Source organism: Cinclus cinclus, chromosome Z, assembly GCF_963662255.1.
Source record: "Cinclus cinclus chromosome Z, bCinCin1.1, whole genome shotgun sequence".
NCBI classification, from domain to species: domain Eukaryota; kingdom Metazoa; phylum Chordata; class Aves; order Passeriformes; family Cinclidae; genus Cinclus; species Cinclus cinclus.
In genome coordinates this window covers 40,447,970-40,464,228 of record NC_085084.1, presented here as the reverse complement: position 1 = coordinate 40,464,228, position 16,259 = coordinate 40,447,970, and the positions used below count along the sequence as shown (strand labels likewise).

At 37.2% G+C, this 16,259-nt stretch overlaps 1 protein-coding gene across 1 annotated transcript in view; it reads left to right on the top strand.

The window, feature by feature from the left end:
- Window positions 1–16,259, top strand: part of KCMF1 (potassium channel modulatory factor 1) — a 43,350-nt gene that overhangs the window by 12,034 nt on the left and 15,057 nt on the right. The window contains 1 exon segment of the mRNA XM_062513650.1: window positions 9,865–10,032. Within this exon segment, the coding sequence (XP_062369634.1) occupies window positions 9,865–10,032 (168 nt within the window).

The following is a 16,259-nucleotide window of genomic DNA, read 5'->3' as shown; positions in this document are numbered from 1 at the left end:
TTTTGTAACTGTAGCGTGGTAGCTGTGCCTGTAGTAAGTAGTGAGATCCTAAGGGTGTTTGACCATCCCTCTCCCTTTTTCTTCAATCATGAAGTGAGATATGTTTTATCTGTTTTGATAAAATGCTGTACTATTAATACCTGGTTTATTTTGTGGTCTAGCAAATAAAGTAAAACATCTGAGTCTTGTTTAAGAAAATGAGCTAATCAAATTAAAAATACTTAGCTACTGAAGACTTCTGAGTTGTGATCTACAAATTAGTGATGGGTTTTAGTGTTTAGTGGTAGGTTGGAAGCTCTTTAGAAAAGATGTGACATAATTGTTATTTTCAAATAGAATGTTTAGTAAATTATTCTGAAAAGTTAGTTGGATACATGTGTGAAATAATAGAACTATTGGGGAAATGTCCAGAACATCATACCTTCGTTGTCTTTGGTTCTTTATGCATGTACAGTTTAATGGGACAAGAAGAACAAAACTACAGCTAATAAAGCTCCATGAAACTCTTCCTAATGTGAAAAACAAGGGGAAAGGTAAGGCTGACAAATGGTTGTGCTGCCAATACAGGGAACATATGAGCAACATAAAAGGAGCCCTGCTGAGAAGAGCTTGAGGATGTTGGTGGATGAGAGGCTGGACATGATCTGAGAGCCCAGAAAGCCAGTTGTATCCTGGGCTGCATCCAGAGCAGTGTGGGCAGCAGGAGAGGGAGGGGATTCTGCCCCTCTGCTCTGCTCTGGTGAGACCCCAGCTGGAACCCTGCATCCAGCTGTGGGGTCCCAGCACAGGAAGGACATGGAACTGCTGGAGTGAGTCCAGAGGAGGCCACCAGGCTGTTTAAGGGGATGGAGCACCTCTTCCTATGAGGAAACACTGACAGAACTGGAATTGTTCAGCCTGGAAAAGACAAAGGCTTTAGGAATACCCTTAGTGTGGCCTACCAATACCTGAAGGGAGCCTAAAAGAAAGTTGGGCAGGGACTTTTTACAAGGTAGAATGACTTCAAGCTGAAAGAGAATGAGTTTAGATCAGATGTTAAAAAAAAAATCTTTTGAATATGTTGAGGCATTAGAACAGATCGCCCAGAGTAGCTGTGGATGTCCCATCTCTGAAAGTGTTTTAGGCCAGTTTAGATGGGGCTTGGAGCAGCCTGCTCTAGTGAAAGTTGCCCTTGCCCACAGCAGAGATGTTGGATCTAGATGATATTTAAGGCCCCTTCCACCCCAGACTGTCCTGTGATTGCTTGAATTACGAAAGAAGTCTGTGCTATGAAGAACAGGAAAGAAGAGGAGGGAAGAATGGAACAAACTCCAAGACTGATGGAACTAGATGTGAAACCTTTTTTGCTTCCGATTACTGTATTTCCCACAGTGCTCTTCTGGTATAGCCTTCCTATCATAAGCAATTCTAGTTTGTGGAGACATGTTATCAACCTGAGAAGCAGTTCTGTGTAACAGAGAGTGGGAGGAGAAGTCCCCAAGGCAGTCTGTTTATGTTCAGAGTAAGAAAAATGCTTTGAGAAAGCCCAGAATAGAATAGTGCAACTACTTAAATGAATAAATTGAAGGATTTTAACCTCGTATTTACCCTCTGTGTTGTGTTCAGAGAGACTTAATGATTTTTTACAAGTTACTGGACCTCTTGTGGTGTTAAGGAAAGATAAATTCCTTTTATGACAATGTGGTACCATTCAAAGTGGTGATTTTGAAGGTAGTCTTTATGTCTGAAGGTGTTTTTTTGTGCTCATCTCTATGACCTGAGTTGGTTGGGAGGAATCTAGGTGTGACTGCCTTGTATTAGGCGTTGATGCTTTCTTTAATGATGAGAAGAATCGCTTGCTTTTATTTCCCTTCCTCTTCCAACTGCTTTCTAGATGTGTTTTCATGACCTGAAAAGTGTGTATTTCCAGACCACTTGGTGCAAGTCTTTTAAGTCTGAACTGTTATGAGACATGTAATCACAGAATATTATTACTAAAGCTGGAGCACTTGCTGCATGCAGACTTCTTCTGTGTTTCACTTCCAGCTCTTTGGTTTTGCAGTCCATATTGCCTACCTTCTGTGTTGTTACATGTGATAAACCATGCCTTTTCCCCATCCCACAGTGTGGGAAAAGCTTGCCATGTTTGCTTATTTGGGTAATGCTTAAAAGAATCAGGAGTGAGTTTAATAGTGCAAAAGGAGGTAAAGCTGAGTGTTACACCAGAGCTATGTCTGAGGTGTACCTAAATGGTTTTTTTGGCTGAGCTTCTCTTAGTCTCTACCAGGTGTTGTGGAGTTTTTTTCTTATCTGCCTGGAACAGTGGTTCATAGAAAAATTATTCCTAAAGCATGTTTACTTCTCTGTTCAAATGGTCTATATTACTCAGTTGTCTTCGAAGCCTGGGACATGGGACATATGTCTTACTCGCCTTGTGTCTCTTTTCTTATGCCATTCTTAAATAACAGCAGTCCAAAATGCACAAAGGTTTATTTTCTGAACATACTGTAGCTTAAGTTTTTAGGTGTCAAAAGAGAAGTACTGGTTCCTTTGTTTAATTTCTTTCTGGTATTTTAGTTTTCTTCCTGTCTCTCACACCTGTAAAACTCAATTGTGCATGATATACTTTCCCCTTGCCCAGTTCTCTTTTAGCTGGTGCTTACCTGAGCACTGTATTTCTGTTGTCTCATCCTGAAACAAACTCAGGAACATTATCCTGTCCTATTGAGCGAGAAAATTTGCCACACATTTTACTAGATAGAGGGTGTAGCTTAGTGCTGTTACTGTTATTTTTCTTGTCCTGGAGCTGCTGGTAGCTTTCTCAGTTTAAGTATTTTTTTGTTAATAGAGTTCGCATACTGTTTGCCATTTTCCAGATTAATGGAGTTGTTAAATAAAATCATGTCTGGTGCCAGTTCCTTTGCTGCCACACTACAAACTTCCTGTGCTCTATTGCCATCTGTTTATTTTTAATGTATTTACAGTACTTCAAGCAGTTTTTGTGTTGTGATGGTTTTGATGGTCAAATTAAATTATATTAATTGAATGATAAGAGACGTGCAATAGTATGAAATATTAAACTAGAAATCCAGATTGGCTTGATCAGAAATCCTGCATGATTCCTGCACAGTTGGGCATGTTTTTCAAGTGCTTATTAATCACTTGTTCCTGATGCCAAAGATGACTGAAACTGTTATGTGTGCAACTTGCACAACCTGGGATGTGAAAGCAAAAATGGAAAAACTTCTTTTTTGCAGTAGGCTGGGTGATATTTATGGTTCAAGGCTGAAGCTTGCTGGGCCAGCTGTGCTGTTGGATTCTTTGTTTTTACAACAGGAGGATGTTTGTCCCCCTGTCCTCAGCACTGCTGAAGCTGTGCCTCAGGTACTGTGTTCAGTTGTCTCTTCATTTTAAAAAGGACACTGAGGTGCTGGTCCAGAGGAGGGCACCAAGGCTTCAAAAGGTCCAGAAGATATGGAATGGCTGATGGTGCTGGGTTTGTTTAGTCTAGAGAAGGCTCAGGGGGAACCTTATCACTCTCTACAGCTACCTGAAAGGGTTCTGTCTCTTCCAATGTACATTCAGTGAGTGGACAAGAGGAAATGGCCTGCTGCTAAGACAGGAAAGATTCAGTTTAGATACTATAAAAAAAATTAGGTTAATCAGGAATTGGAATAATTTGCCCAGGGGGATAGGGGAAACAGGTATCCAAGATGGATCTGGTGCTGGATGATATGGTTTAGTTGTTAAGGGATTACAGTGGTATTGCTGGGTGGGCAGTTGGATTTGATGACTGTAAAGGTCTTTTCCAGCCTTGATAATTCTGTGATTCTAAGTATCAGGCACTTTGCAAGTGGGTTTCATGAAGATTGTTGACAACAGAGAGGTGGGCAGATTCAGGTGTCTGTTTCTACTCCAGAGAGGAAGGAGGAGTGAAGAAAACAAAAGCCTTTTGTAGGGCAAATTCCCTCCCTTTCCTCCTCTCTCTGTTTTTTTTATTTCTTTTTTTCCATTTCCAAGTCCACAACATCTCTGCCTGCAGCTTTAGTCCTACTTGTTCTTTTTAGTCTGGTTACTTCCTTACTTCTTCCACTTCTGGTTACTTTGCTGTAAGAAGACCCTGCATGTTCAGCCATGTTGCACACAGGCTGTGTGAGGGAACAGGGCGTTTTTGGTTATTTCAAGGGTATAGTGTGAGAATTTTCTGTTCAGTACTTGTAGCTGCAAGGGTGATGAAGTAGGTTCTATGTTGCAGGTGTCTCTAATGTTCATTTTCTCAGTTTGCTTTAGTAAGCATGAGGAAAAGTAAATAAAGATGACCGTCCTATGATTTGGTTGATATTTCTGGTGAAATGCTCACAGAAACAGCAAAAGTTCTCAAACAACCTCTCAAATTAGGCAGTAGTCTGCATGAAGAAATGGATCTATTAAAGTAGGAAACAATTGACATTTCTTCTTAAATAAGTATCAGATGACATATATTTTATTCTCTTCAGTCTTGGAAACAACTGAGCTGCTTAAATAGAATGTTTTAAGGTTTGAACTCCCTATGTGGCATGTAGACTACAGATGGCTTAGTTAATGTCAAGCAAATTTATTTAAAACTGGACAAACCCAGAACAATCCTTTAAAAAGACATTTTACACTAAAACATATCAGGTGTGTTTTAGAAGTGTGTTATGTATGATCATCAGAATATATAAATAAGATGCAGTATACAGGTTGCAACCTTTTGTACCACGAAAGAGACAGCACGACTTTTTAATTTTACACTTGCATGCTTAAGTTGGGGTTTTTTAAAGGTAGAAACCTTAAAGTTTGTCCAGTCCCTTGAAACTGAATAGTACCTTTGCATGTAATACTTTCAGTCTTTAGAAGGGTGAACCCTTTCAGTACTTCATATAAGTTAGGAAGAAATTCTTAAATAGCTGGCATTTTCTTTCTGGAGAAGAAACCATGGGCAGGCTAATTTTATATTTGTATTGTGCATTAAAGAAATACAGTGATTCTCACTCTGAGCAGTGATGAATGAAAAACAGTACCAGAACTAGCTGGAAGGTTGGCTTTTGGATATTCAGCTGCTGACAGGAATGCTATATGCTGATAACTACCCATGAAGCTGGTGTCTTCCAGTGTATTTTTAAGAGAAAGGAATTTAATTCTCAACAGCAGAATGACTAGCAATATTTTGCTATCTGTAACTAATTGTTTTCACTGTTTGAGTACTTCAAGTGTTTGCTGTGTGTTTAAAATATTTCCTAATGACTGATATTTTCTTTGAAATTTCTGAAAATTAAATGGTACATTGATAAAGTTGAGGATTTCATGTTCAGGCTGGAACCTATTTCAGTATCTTTATATTACTCGTCTTTGACCATATGCTCTTTTCAAGAAAAAAAATGCTGAGTTTTCTACAGTTTCCCAGGTAATTTTTTTGTCTGGGTCCAATTACTGGCCTTCTAAAGCCATTATTATTATTGTTATTGTTATTGCTTTAGTTTTGAGGCTACCACCTAGGGGAGAAAACCTTTGCTTTTTTTTTATAAATGTGTGTCTATCCAAGGCAATAATGGCTTGGGACACTACAAACACTTTCATTGATGCTACCTCATAGCTTTGCTTGCAATTGTAAATACAAATTGAACCTGATGTATATAGTATTTGAACCATATAATTTTTTCAGTGTTATTCTCTCCATTACAAATTCAGACTATGTGCTCTCTTTGGTGTATCTATTAAACCCAGGACCAGTTACATTCATTTTAATTTCTAGCAAAACCAGTTCAGTGTCATAAAATGAAATTATATTTGGCTATCAGGATTAAAATATGAAAGATGTTGGGAATGAACGTATTTTTGACTTTTTTCTAGAATCACTCAACAAACCATTCAACATGCTGTATGTAAAATGCTGAAGTAATTAATCTGGATGAAAAGATGTGGGTTTGATAAAAATGTAGTAAGACTTCTGTGGTGAAGGGGTAAAACATGCTTTTTTAAAGGGACTGTTAGGTATGGCCTGACTCACATCACTCAGTGTGAAGCTAGAGAGGCAGGGTTGATAACTGCAAGGGAATAGTACAGAAGAAACTTTCAGAACTTAGTGTTTGATAGTTTAAGGTGAACTAAAGTTCCTGAGGCTTTTAGCACAATGCTGTCCTCTGGTGGAACAGGGTTGCATTGAAAGAGTTTTTTAGACTGATCAGAAAGGTTTTAATTAGATGTGATCTATGTTATGCAGTGTATTTTGTATGGCAGTATCAAAGTAGAACAAAATTTGAGGGCGCCTTCAGTATCATCTATGATGTAATCTAATCTGCAACTAAAATGAATATTTCTTACTCTTACCATTCCAAGCCATCATTTTCCATAAGGTGGATCAGAAGTTCTCATTGCGCAGCAAGTTGTTTGGGGTTAATAGGATTTTATTCTGTGATCCTTTCAGAAGTTGATGGTACTTGCAAGTCAGAAGTGTATCTGAATAGTTGTCACAGATTGTACATGCTTTTCTTTAGGCTGGTTCTGTGCTTTTGTTCGCTGCTTTAAAGTGAACTTCTCCAGAATGTGGGGAGTTCTTTTCAAAAATGAGTGGTTAATGTGGTTGCATCCTATTTAATCTGACAGTCTTGAATCTGTTGTGTACCTGCCATACTTGGAAAAGTGAGGTAAATGCAGGGAAATGTGGATAGACACATACTGAAAGACATGCTATGCTAAATAAAATGTTATCTTCAGGGGTTTGAAGTTTGTGCAGAATGAACTTCTGGGATTTAAGTTGATGTAAAGATGAAAGCGTAAAAGATTCAAATCAAAAGCTTTTGTTATAGGAGAAAGAATAAGGTGGGAGGAAATTATTTGGTTCAGTTTCTGGATCACATGTTGGGTAGGTAGTCAAGATTTTGGCAGCCAAGTTATAGGCTTGAAGAAGAACAGGAACAATTGTCAAGCCTGACTTTGCTCAGACTGTTATAAAAAAGGAAAAACCAAGTAATACAATTTCTGGGAAAGAGATCCTGCTGGATTCAAGGGGAGGTCTGGGGATTTAACCACGTGTTTAACTCCTAAATTTCAATTTAATTATTTTCCCTTTTGCAGTTTCATTCTCTGCTATAGATAAGGATTTAAGCGTAACCTGGTACATCCCTTGCTGCCAACCTGTTCCTCAGAGCAGAGGATGTGGTGGTTGTTGTAAAATACCAACTTTGAGAGATGTATAAAGAACGCTGTCTCTAGAACATTGCTATTCTCTTGGTCTGACTTCACCAGCCATAGGGATGTGTTATGCTAATATTAGTTTTTTCTAATATTAGAAAAAGCAGAGTTTGAAGCAGAGTTTAGATGTTCTAATAATTGATCATAAGTAACAAAGATCGTCTGTTTTTTGAAGACCAAGTAGATTCTCACTGCAAATGTTCTAAAGTTTTAAATACAAACATTGTTGTGGTTTATGTTTATGGCTGAATTTCTCCAAAGTTCATGTCTCCTCATATATGGAGATTGCAGTTTGGAATAATGTGGAGAATTATTGACATGAAGAAAACATGTAAATGAGAGCTTTTTAAAAATGTCTGTCTTCAAGTAGGAATGATAAAATTTTTTGAGAGCACACACGACGGGAGTTTGTTGCAAAGAGGCTTACATCTGCATTAAATCAGTTGTTCCAAGCTTAAATGAGAAGAGTGGGAAAAATGCTGCTTGTTGGAGAAGCATGGTTTAGTACTTCAATTGGAAAGCTGTTTGTGTCTGACATAGGTTAAACTAGTCTGCTTATTTCAGTACTATGTCCAACTTGCTGATCAGCTGTTTTCTAGAAAGTTTAGTAGGCAACAAGCAGTACTGCCACTAGCTTCTAAGTGTTGTGTGTACAGCATCTATTGTTGGGGAGATCTGCGTGCTGCATAGGTAGAATTTTGTGGGTCTCTGTGTGGGCAGAAAAAAGCAAACAAACCAACTGAAGCAGTGAAATTCAGACTACAGAGTTAGGAAGCAAAGTGATGCCTGGAAAGGCTGACCTGGAACTGAGACTAGACAGAGGAAAAGGAGTAAAACAGGTATTTATTGAAAGGATGCACCTTGGGCTGTGCAGGACCCTGGCCAGAGCTACATCCAAGTCAAATCCAAGATGCATTCCAGTAATGAGATTTACATTTTTATAACTTTTGGTTCATCCACATATTGGGGTCAATTGTCCAGCCAGAGCCCCAGGTTACGAGGTCTCAACCCCTTGGCTTGCCCCTTTCTCTTTGCCATTGTTTGTGTATTTTGGGTAACAGGTGTCCTTGATTCTCTAGCTGGGAAGGGATTGTTTTGTCTAATCACCCTGGGAAGAGAACTAACACCTAAGGTGAAGTTTCAGAGTTACAGACTAAGCAGCAGAGTGTCTGAAAAATACAAAAGCTAAAATCCAAATTGTCAGAGGTGCACTCAGAAATTAGCCTACTGTCAGTGTCTAAATCATCAGATTGTTAAAAATCTTTCAGCGTTTATGGATGAAACTTCAGAGAAAATAAAGTTAAGTGAGAAAGATCTTTTTTTTTTCTTTTTTTTTTAAGCTAAGCAAACAAACTTTGAAGATGGTAACATGCCATCCTAAAAACATAGTTCAACTATTAAAGATTCAGAAGATATTTTCTTCTGATATGCTGTTCAATGGAGAGAGATGCTTGCAGAATAGATGAGCAGTGAGGTGAATAAAAGATAGGTTCAGTATTCATGTAAGCACCACTCTTAGACATTAGAAGCTATTAGTGCCTCAAGCTGTCCTGGTAGGTGAAGAAACTAAAGGCAAAAGTAATAAAATTATTTTGATCACTGTTCCTCTGAATGTAATGATGCAGTTGTTTGCACAAGTGGGGAGATTCAAAATAAATTGCTTATTGATGTGTTTCTGAATTATTTGTGGTGAAGCATATATTAGATGCTACAGAGTGGAGTAGTAAAAAAAAATACAAAAAATGTGCAAAAATATTTTGTAACTTACACCAGTCCTCTGACAACTGTGCTTAGAAAAAAACAGGGATATGGCTAATGTGACTCTTCTGTTCTGGCAGTTTGCTCTAAAATTGTCTTTCTTTTACCAAACTGTGAAGAAGAAATCTTAAGAGAAATCTTAAACACCAAAAGAAGGTGTTGATCCAAATCCTTGGTTGTGCACACTGGTTTCTTTTGTGAAGGCCCTTAATTTGCTGCTGTAGTTGAAGGACGTTTGGTTTAGCCTCTGCAGTTTACAAGATGATGTCACTTGTGCGCTTAACTAGGCAACCCAGAGAGAACTGAAATCATTCAGGGGAAAATGAAAACTTCTTGAAGCTATAAAGCCTTTCTCAGATACACATACGCTGTGGCTACTTTGCATTGCAAAGAATGGGCTTAAGGGAGAAATAGAGTGGAGAAAACTGATGCAGGCTAAATTAAGAAAACATGGGAAAACGTCCTCATTTCTACACCACTTGAAATGTCTGGCTATAGTGTTACTCTGAATTAAAATATTAGGAAGTATTGGATTAAAGGCCAGAAAGCTAGTATGGTTTTGGCAGTGGTTGATTTGGTTGGTGTTTTTCTTTCCTCTTGGTCAGCCATTACACAGTTTACCTTAAAAGTGGCACAGTTCTTGACTGGCCAGTCAAAATACCAATCAATACTAAGAAGTAAAGGTGTGTGTAGGAAGATGCAACCAAAGAGTCTGCTTTACTTCAAGAATTCAAGGTCCTAGTTTTGGGAGAGCAGTATCTAAAAGACACAAATGCACTTAAAAATTGAGTCTTGTGCCAACTGTACATGTCAGACATGGTTTGCTCTGTTTATTGAGATTAAGTAGCAACAAATCTTCCATATAAAAAATAAGTGCATTTGTTGCTGTCTTAAAGCAATTTTATTTGTTTACAGGTGTCAGCTGTGATGCATGTTTAAAAGGAAATTTTCGAGGTCGCCGGTACAAGTGTTTAATTTGCTACGATTACGATCTGTGTGCAACTTGTTATGAAAGTGGTGCAACGACAACAAGGCATACAACTGACCATCCAATGCAGTGCATACTAACAAGAGTAGATTTTGGTAAGTGATAATTTCAAACTCCAGTAATTTCTTGCTATACTGTGTCCACAAACATAATGCCAATTTTCATGTTTCTAATTATTAATCACTTACCCATTAGCACACTAAAAATAAGGGCCAGGTTCTTGAGTTCTAATAATGAGGCATGTTTTCTTTGATAGAAGAACTAATTTTTTTTTTAACTGCTACATATGTATTTCTGATTTTGTTTTGGTCTGATTACAACAAATGATCAGATAATAAATATACTTAATAACAGTGACTACTGTTAAAATTGCCACAGTCCGTAGGCAGAAAAAAATCCTGGTGATGTTTTGTAGGAAAGTCGTTCATTTGTGGCTTTTGTGAGACTGTAAGTATAGGAAAGGTAAAGTGATGGGCTGCAATGAGTATGAGAGATTAGTGGTAAGGACTAATATGTAATATTTTTGGAATTCCTTTGTAGATCTCCTAATCCAAGAGTTATTTCCAACTGCAAAGCCTTTTCAGTATTTAAAATAAATAATAATTGTTCTTGTGTCCAGTCCAGCTTGTTGTTTCTGTTGCATTGTAGTTGAAACAGGTTATAACTTGTGAAAAATGATTTTGTGACAATCCACTACTCTACAAGTTGCTTATGATGGACTTGTGTTTTTGTTTGATGTCAAACACATGGGACTGGAATTTCAGTATTTTTTCATAGTGACTTCAGCTGTAATCTGCATTTTTTAAATCCTTTAAATATTATGATTTCTCAAAAGCTAATAAAAGAAATCCTAACCTTTGCCTTTTTACCTTAAAGATCCTAATCTTTACCTTTTTCATTAGAACAAAAGTAAAATTTATACTTTATTGGTCTAAATTTTAGATAATATCTACATATAGAAACATGCAGTTTCTTAAAACAACCTTTATATGAAGTTATCTTCAATTTTCTTTCAATTCTCAGGGCTCCTCTTGCCTTGAGACTGCCTGGTCATGACTTCAGAAAGCCAGATCATGGAAGTCCGTGGTTTAAAGGAAATAATTAAGTGTATTATCAAAAATTCATGCCTCTGTTTTAACTTGCATATTTCTTGTCAGGCTTTTCTTTTTTCCTTTGTGTACAGTATTGGGGATTAAGGTCACTGTTTAAAATGCTCAGTTGAAACTTCTTAACCTGTTAGCAATAGTTATTTTTTGATATTAAACATGGACTAATAAGACAGCATTGCTGTAAGTACTAAATAGTAATCACAGGGGTAAGAAAACTGAAACATACTGAAATGTTAAATGTCAAAAATTTCTAAGTCATGTAATGAGAACTTGTTCTAAACTATGCTTTTTTTTAAAATGCCTACGGTCAGAAACTGAGAATTACTAAGAATTATGTTTTGTTTCTTGCAACTTGGGTAGTTCTCATTTGGAAGTCTTCGATAAATGTACCTTTGGCTTAATGCTTTTTATGTGTTTATGCTGTAGAGACACAGAGGGGTTATTTTTTACTATTTAAGTATGCATGAAGAAGGTTCACACTATTGAGATGGGCAGCTTCTGTATTGCTTGGTGTTTATGCTGTTTATTTTCTAAAAAACAATAAAAAAAACCCAAGGTCTATAAATTTCATATGGCTTAATATTCAAGCATTGCTCTCACAGAACTAGTATCAGGGAAGAGAATACTGCAGCTCAGCTGTACAGTAAGGCTTCTAGTTTGATTAATTCTGCAGAACAATTAATATATCCAAATTGTGAGCCACAGCAAAGTCTGATGGCACTGAATTTTACTGACCTTTTAAGCTTATAGAGTGGAGAATTAATTGGGAAAATTGATAAATGACATATTCCTTAGAGTTCAGGAAGATCTGTGACATCATTCATAAGATGTTTTGATTTTAGAGTTCCCTGTAGAATACACATAAAGGCATGTACATTACAGTATTGTACAGATGCCTGTGTGAAAAGAAACTGGTGACTTTTTAAAGGGCCTTATGTGGCCAAGGAGTGACTTTGAGGACCAGGCAAAAAAATCAGGTGCTAAGAAAAGTTAAGATTAATTAGGAAACCAATAATAAATTATAGTAGTAGTCTAAAATTACCTGAATCAGAGTTGTTAAGAGAGTTGTATTAGTGGATATTGATGTCTGAGAAGAAAATAATCTCGAGGGTAAAATTGGTAGCTTAGTGGTATTGTTGTGGTTTATTCACAGCCTGCAGCCAAGCCCCACATAACGACTTGCTCACTCTTCACCAGTGGAATCAGGGAGAGAATTGGAAGGGTAAAAGCTGAAAACTCTTGTCCTGAGACAAAGACAGTTTAGTAGGAAAGCAAAAGCAGTGCACACAAGCAAAGCAAAACAAGGAGTTCATTCAGTGCTTCCCACAGGCAGGCGGGTGGTCAAATATCTCTGGAGAACAGGACCCCAATCATACCTAATGGTGACTTGGGAAGACAAACAACACCACTTCAAATGTCCCCTCTTCCTGCTTCTTCCCCCCATCATATACTTTATATCCTGAGCTTGGTGTCATATGGTCCAGAATCTCCCTTTGGTCAGTTAGGGTGACCTGTCCTAGCTGTTTCTCCTCCCAGTCTCTGGTGCATCCCAACTTCCTCCCTGTTGTAGCAGTGCAAAAAATAGAAAAGGCTTTGACTCTGTGTAAGCCCTGCTCAGCAGTAACACAAATATCTTGCTGTTATCAGTCCTGTGTTCAACACAAATCCAAAATATGTCCCTGTACTTCACACTATGAAGAAAATTAACTCTATCCCAGCTGAAACCAGCACAAGCACAGAACTCGTAAAGTCTTCAGTATTTTGATGCTGATGTGTGAAGTCAAATTAGTGTGTTTGTAATATATGACAATATGAGTAGGAAATTTTCTTAAGTAAGGAAGATGTTACTAGAAACACAAAATGGAAGGCTGTTAGTGTAACTAGGTGTGTGAAATGTAGTTTGCTTGTTTATTGACAAACTTCAGTACTTTCATCTGTTGACAGATTTGTTTCGAAGTATGAAAATATTTCAATTGCAGCAAACTTGCAGGTTTTGCTTATGATCAGGAGGAGGTGAAAAAAAGAGTATTTTATCGAGGAAGTGGAAGCAGAGTGGGGAATCCTTCTGTCACAAAACTGATCCAAGCACTTCAGAGGAAGTCACTGTCATTTTTCTGCTTTTAAAAGTGCACATGGGAATCAGTGAGTTTTTAGCCCAAAATCCATCTGCTAGTGATGGTAAGGACCTGTATCATTAAATCTCACCACCACTCTGGCCAGCACAATATAGATGCAAGTGTCTGTGGAGTTCACTTAAGTATTCTGCTTGAAGCTGCAGCCAAGTTGTTTGTGGTGGACAGTTGACAACATGGATGATCCTTTCAGCATAGAAAAAGTCACGTAATGTTTACCTCCATCAAAGCTATCAGTTTTTAGAGTTCCTAGATACTGTAATAATGTTGCAGAAAATACTGCAAGAAGATGGACTTTTCCAGGCACTCTTTACACGTTTTTTTTTTCTTGAGATGCAGACTACTATAGGAGCTAGTATGAGAACATTGAAAACAAGTAAAAAGCTCCAGTGTTTTCTGGTTGTGTGCATTCACTTTTGCACCATCTGGTTGCCATATTTATCTTTCAGGAGTCAGTATATAACCTATATATGTTAATTTTGAAGCAGGATGGGGTCCAGAACAATGATAGTGCTGTTGTTCCTCAGCCCCCACAAGAGATACTGGAAAAAATGCTTCAACACACACCAAGAGTGATATGCTGCTGTAAGAGGGACAGAGCTTAAAATAAAGTATGAAGTCTCATATGTAATAAGAAGTGGCCTTTAAAGCACAAATCCAATCAGTTTATTTAGAGGGGTGAAACAGTAGAATTGTAATAGATCTGTGTAAAATACAGCAATGTGCTTACCAGGCAGCCACTGTACTTTTGTGGTCTTTGTAGATCATTTTGTTAGGACAATGGAGAATTTCACAGCAAATTTCCTAGTTTCTTTTTACCTAGAAAAGAATTTTAAACTGTTAGGATACTTTTAGGGTCTGAGCATGTGGGTTACATTTTAAAGTGGCTATGCTGACAAATAAAGTAATACAAATTGTTAGTAGGATTCTCTGCCAAAATTATATCATTATACTGTCATCAAAATAAAGAACCTTCCTTGGTTCAGAAGTGCCTTCACTTGCCAGCTAAGGTGGTTCTGTGACAGAAGATCCTGCCACTTTTTGTGCCCAATTCCTAGGCAGAGGGAACCAGTTAAATAATGGGTAGTGTAAAATAATGTGTAGTGTGGGATTGACAGGATTCACCAGAAATCAGCTTGAGACTTTTGTGGGTTTTTTGGTTTGGTTTTCTTTTTCACATGCTAGAACAAGGTATGTGTGCTGAATGTGTACCGTGCTAAGCCTGAGCATCATAGTTTGTTTGGAACAGGACTCTGGAGCAGCTTTGAGGGTCATATGGCTGCTTGATAAATGATACAAGAACATATACACTTTATTTTGTTAAGTGGTGTGTTGCCACCATTTGGTTTCTTCAAACGTTGAAGGAGTTTAAACGAATACATTACAGCTCATTTAATACCGACATTTTTATCTATATATACAGATCATATTGGAATTACATTACTTATGTGAAGAAGAATGAAACTGAAATTCCATACTGCTGTGTACCTTTGTAAAAGAATTATGTCTTAACAAGAAGTATAAACTGTTAGATAACGTACTCCTGAACAGATGTCTGTTTGAAAGATTGATTTTTATCTAAGGAATTCTGTGGTACTTCTGTTTTGTCACTAACCTTCTGCCAATTTTAATAATGTACTAGTTAGATTTTAATATTAAGTATACATTTAACTTTTGTAGCTATAGATGGATAAAAAAGCAAAACTGCTGATATTTTTGGTTGCATTTTCACATTTGATTCAGGTTGTTTCTTGGAGCTTTTTCACCCACCAAGGTAAAGCTATAATACCTAAACCTATTGTGCTTGAAAACTGACTTAATGAGCAACTATTGGGTCCTCATCAAGAGAGTCTTTTAATCCTTCTGCTCCTTTGCATTCTTCTCATTCATAAGGAATATGGATCATGTATCTTACCTTAGAGGAATGCAACTGAATCTGATTTTACGTTTTTACTAAATACTTTTCCTTGTGTTTCTAAACATCTTGAACAGAGGGTTTTAGGGGTCTAGAGGAGTTTGAAAAATTATATACTCCTTCTTTTGTCTTTGAAATGAACCAAAATTTTAGTATCTGACAGATTTCTTTGTGGTCAGAAGAGACAATTCTTCTATCATGGGCACATTGCATTCTGAACTTGCACATTTGTAAATGAAAATGGTAACACAGTTGTAGGTTGCTTCATTTCTACAGCCATGTAGGCATGGTGTTTTTGTTTTTTCCCGTATTGCCTCTAATTCTTAGTTAACTTCATTAGCAAAGGACCCCTTGGTAGTCAAGGACATTGACTGTTCATAATTTTAGGATTTCTTTATGTGCTTGTAAAAATAAAACAGATGGAGAAATATCTGTTCAGTTCCTTCAGTGCAAAAATTGGAGACAAAGATTCATGAGACCATCTAATTGCCAACCTTATTATTTAACATAGATTTTAATTTAAAGGAAAATTTATCTGGTGATCTGTATTTCACATTAGAAAAGATATTTTGATTGTAAGAGAGATTAAAGTTGAAGAGGAAAAAAGAAGGGAGGTATAAACTTACAAAGGCAAAATACCTAGATTTGCCGGCTTTAACTTCTACACATTCTTTAATATTTATTTTTCTAGAGGAAGGCATATTTGTTTGGCATTCTCATGTATGTTTGATATATATATTGAGAAGGATGTGGAAGGATATGAGGGGGAGAGCATGCCAGAGGTATAGTCAGGAGACCGCAAAGAACTCAGATTTTTTTTTTTTATTTTATTTGTGAATAAATGTTTTGTGTTCTTTAAAAACAATAAGCATCATAGGATTTGGCAGTCTTGTGAAACCTCCCCTCTCTGTAATAGAACTGTGTGTACTTCTACAATTCTTGGTATCTGGATTGAGCTAACAGTGTATCTAAGGAAGAGATACCTCAATGTGCACGATTATCTATTTACAACTCACTCCAGATGGGTTGTGGCTCTGGACCCTTTTCTCAGCTATGAACTTGGAGCTGGTAATGTTGCCTTACTTGAAAATACATTCATTCATTCTCAATTAGTTTTATAGGTAGAGGTTTTTAAGCGGTCTGATATTTAAGAGGTTTTTTGTTTG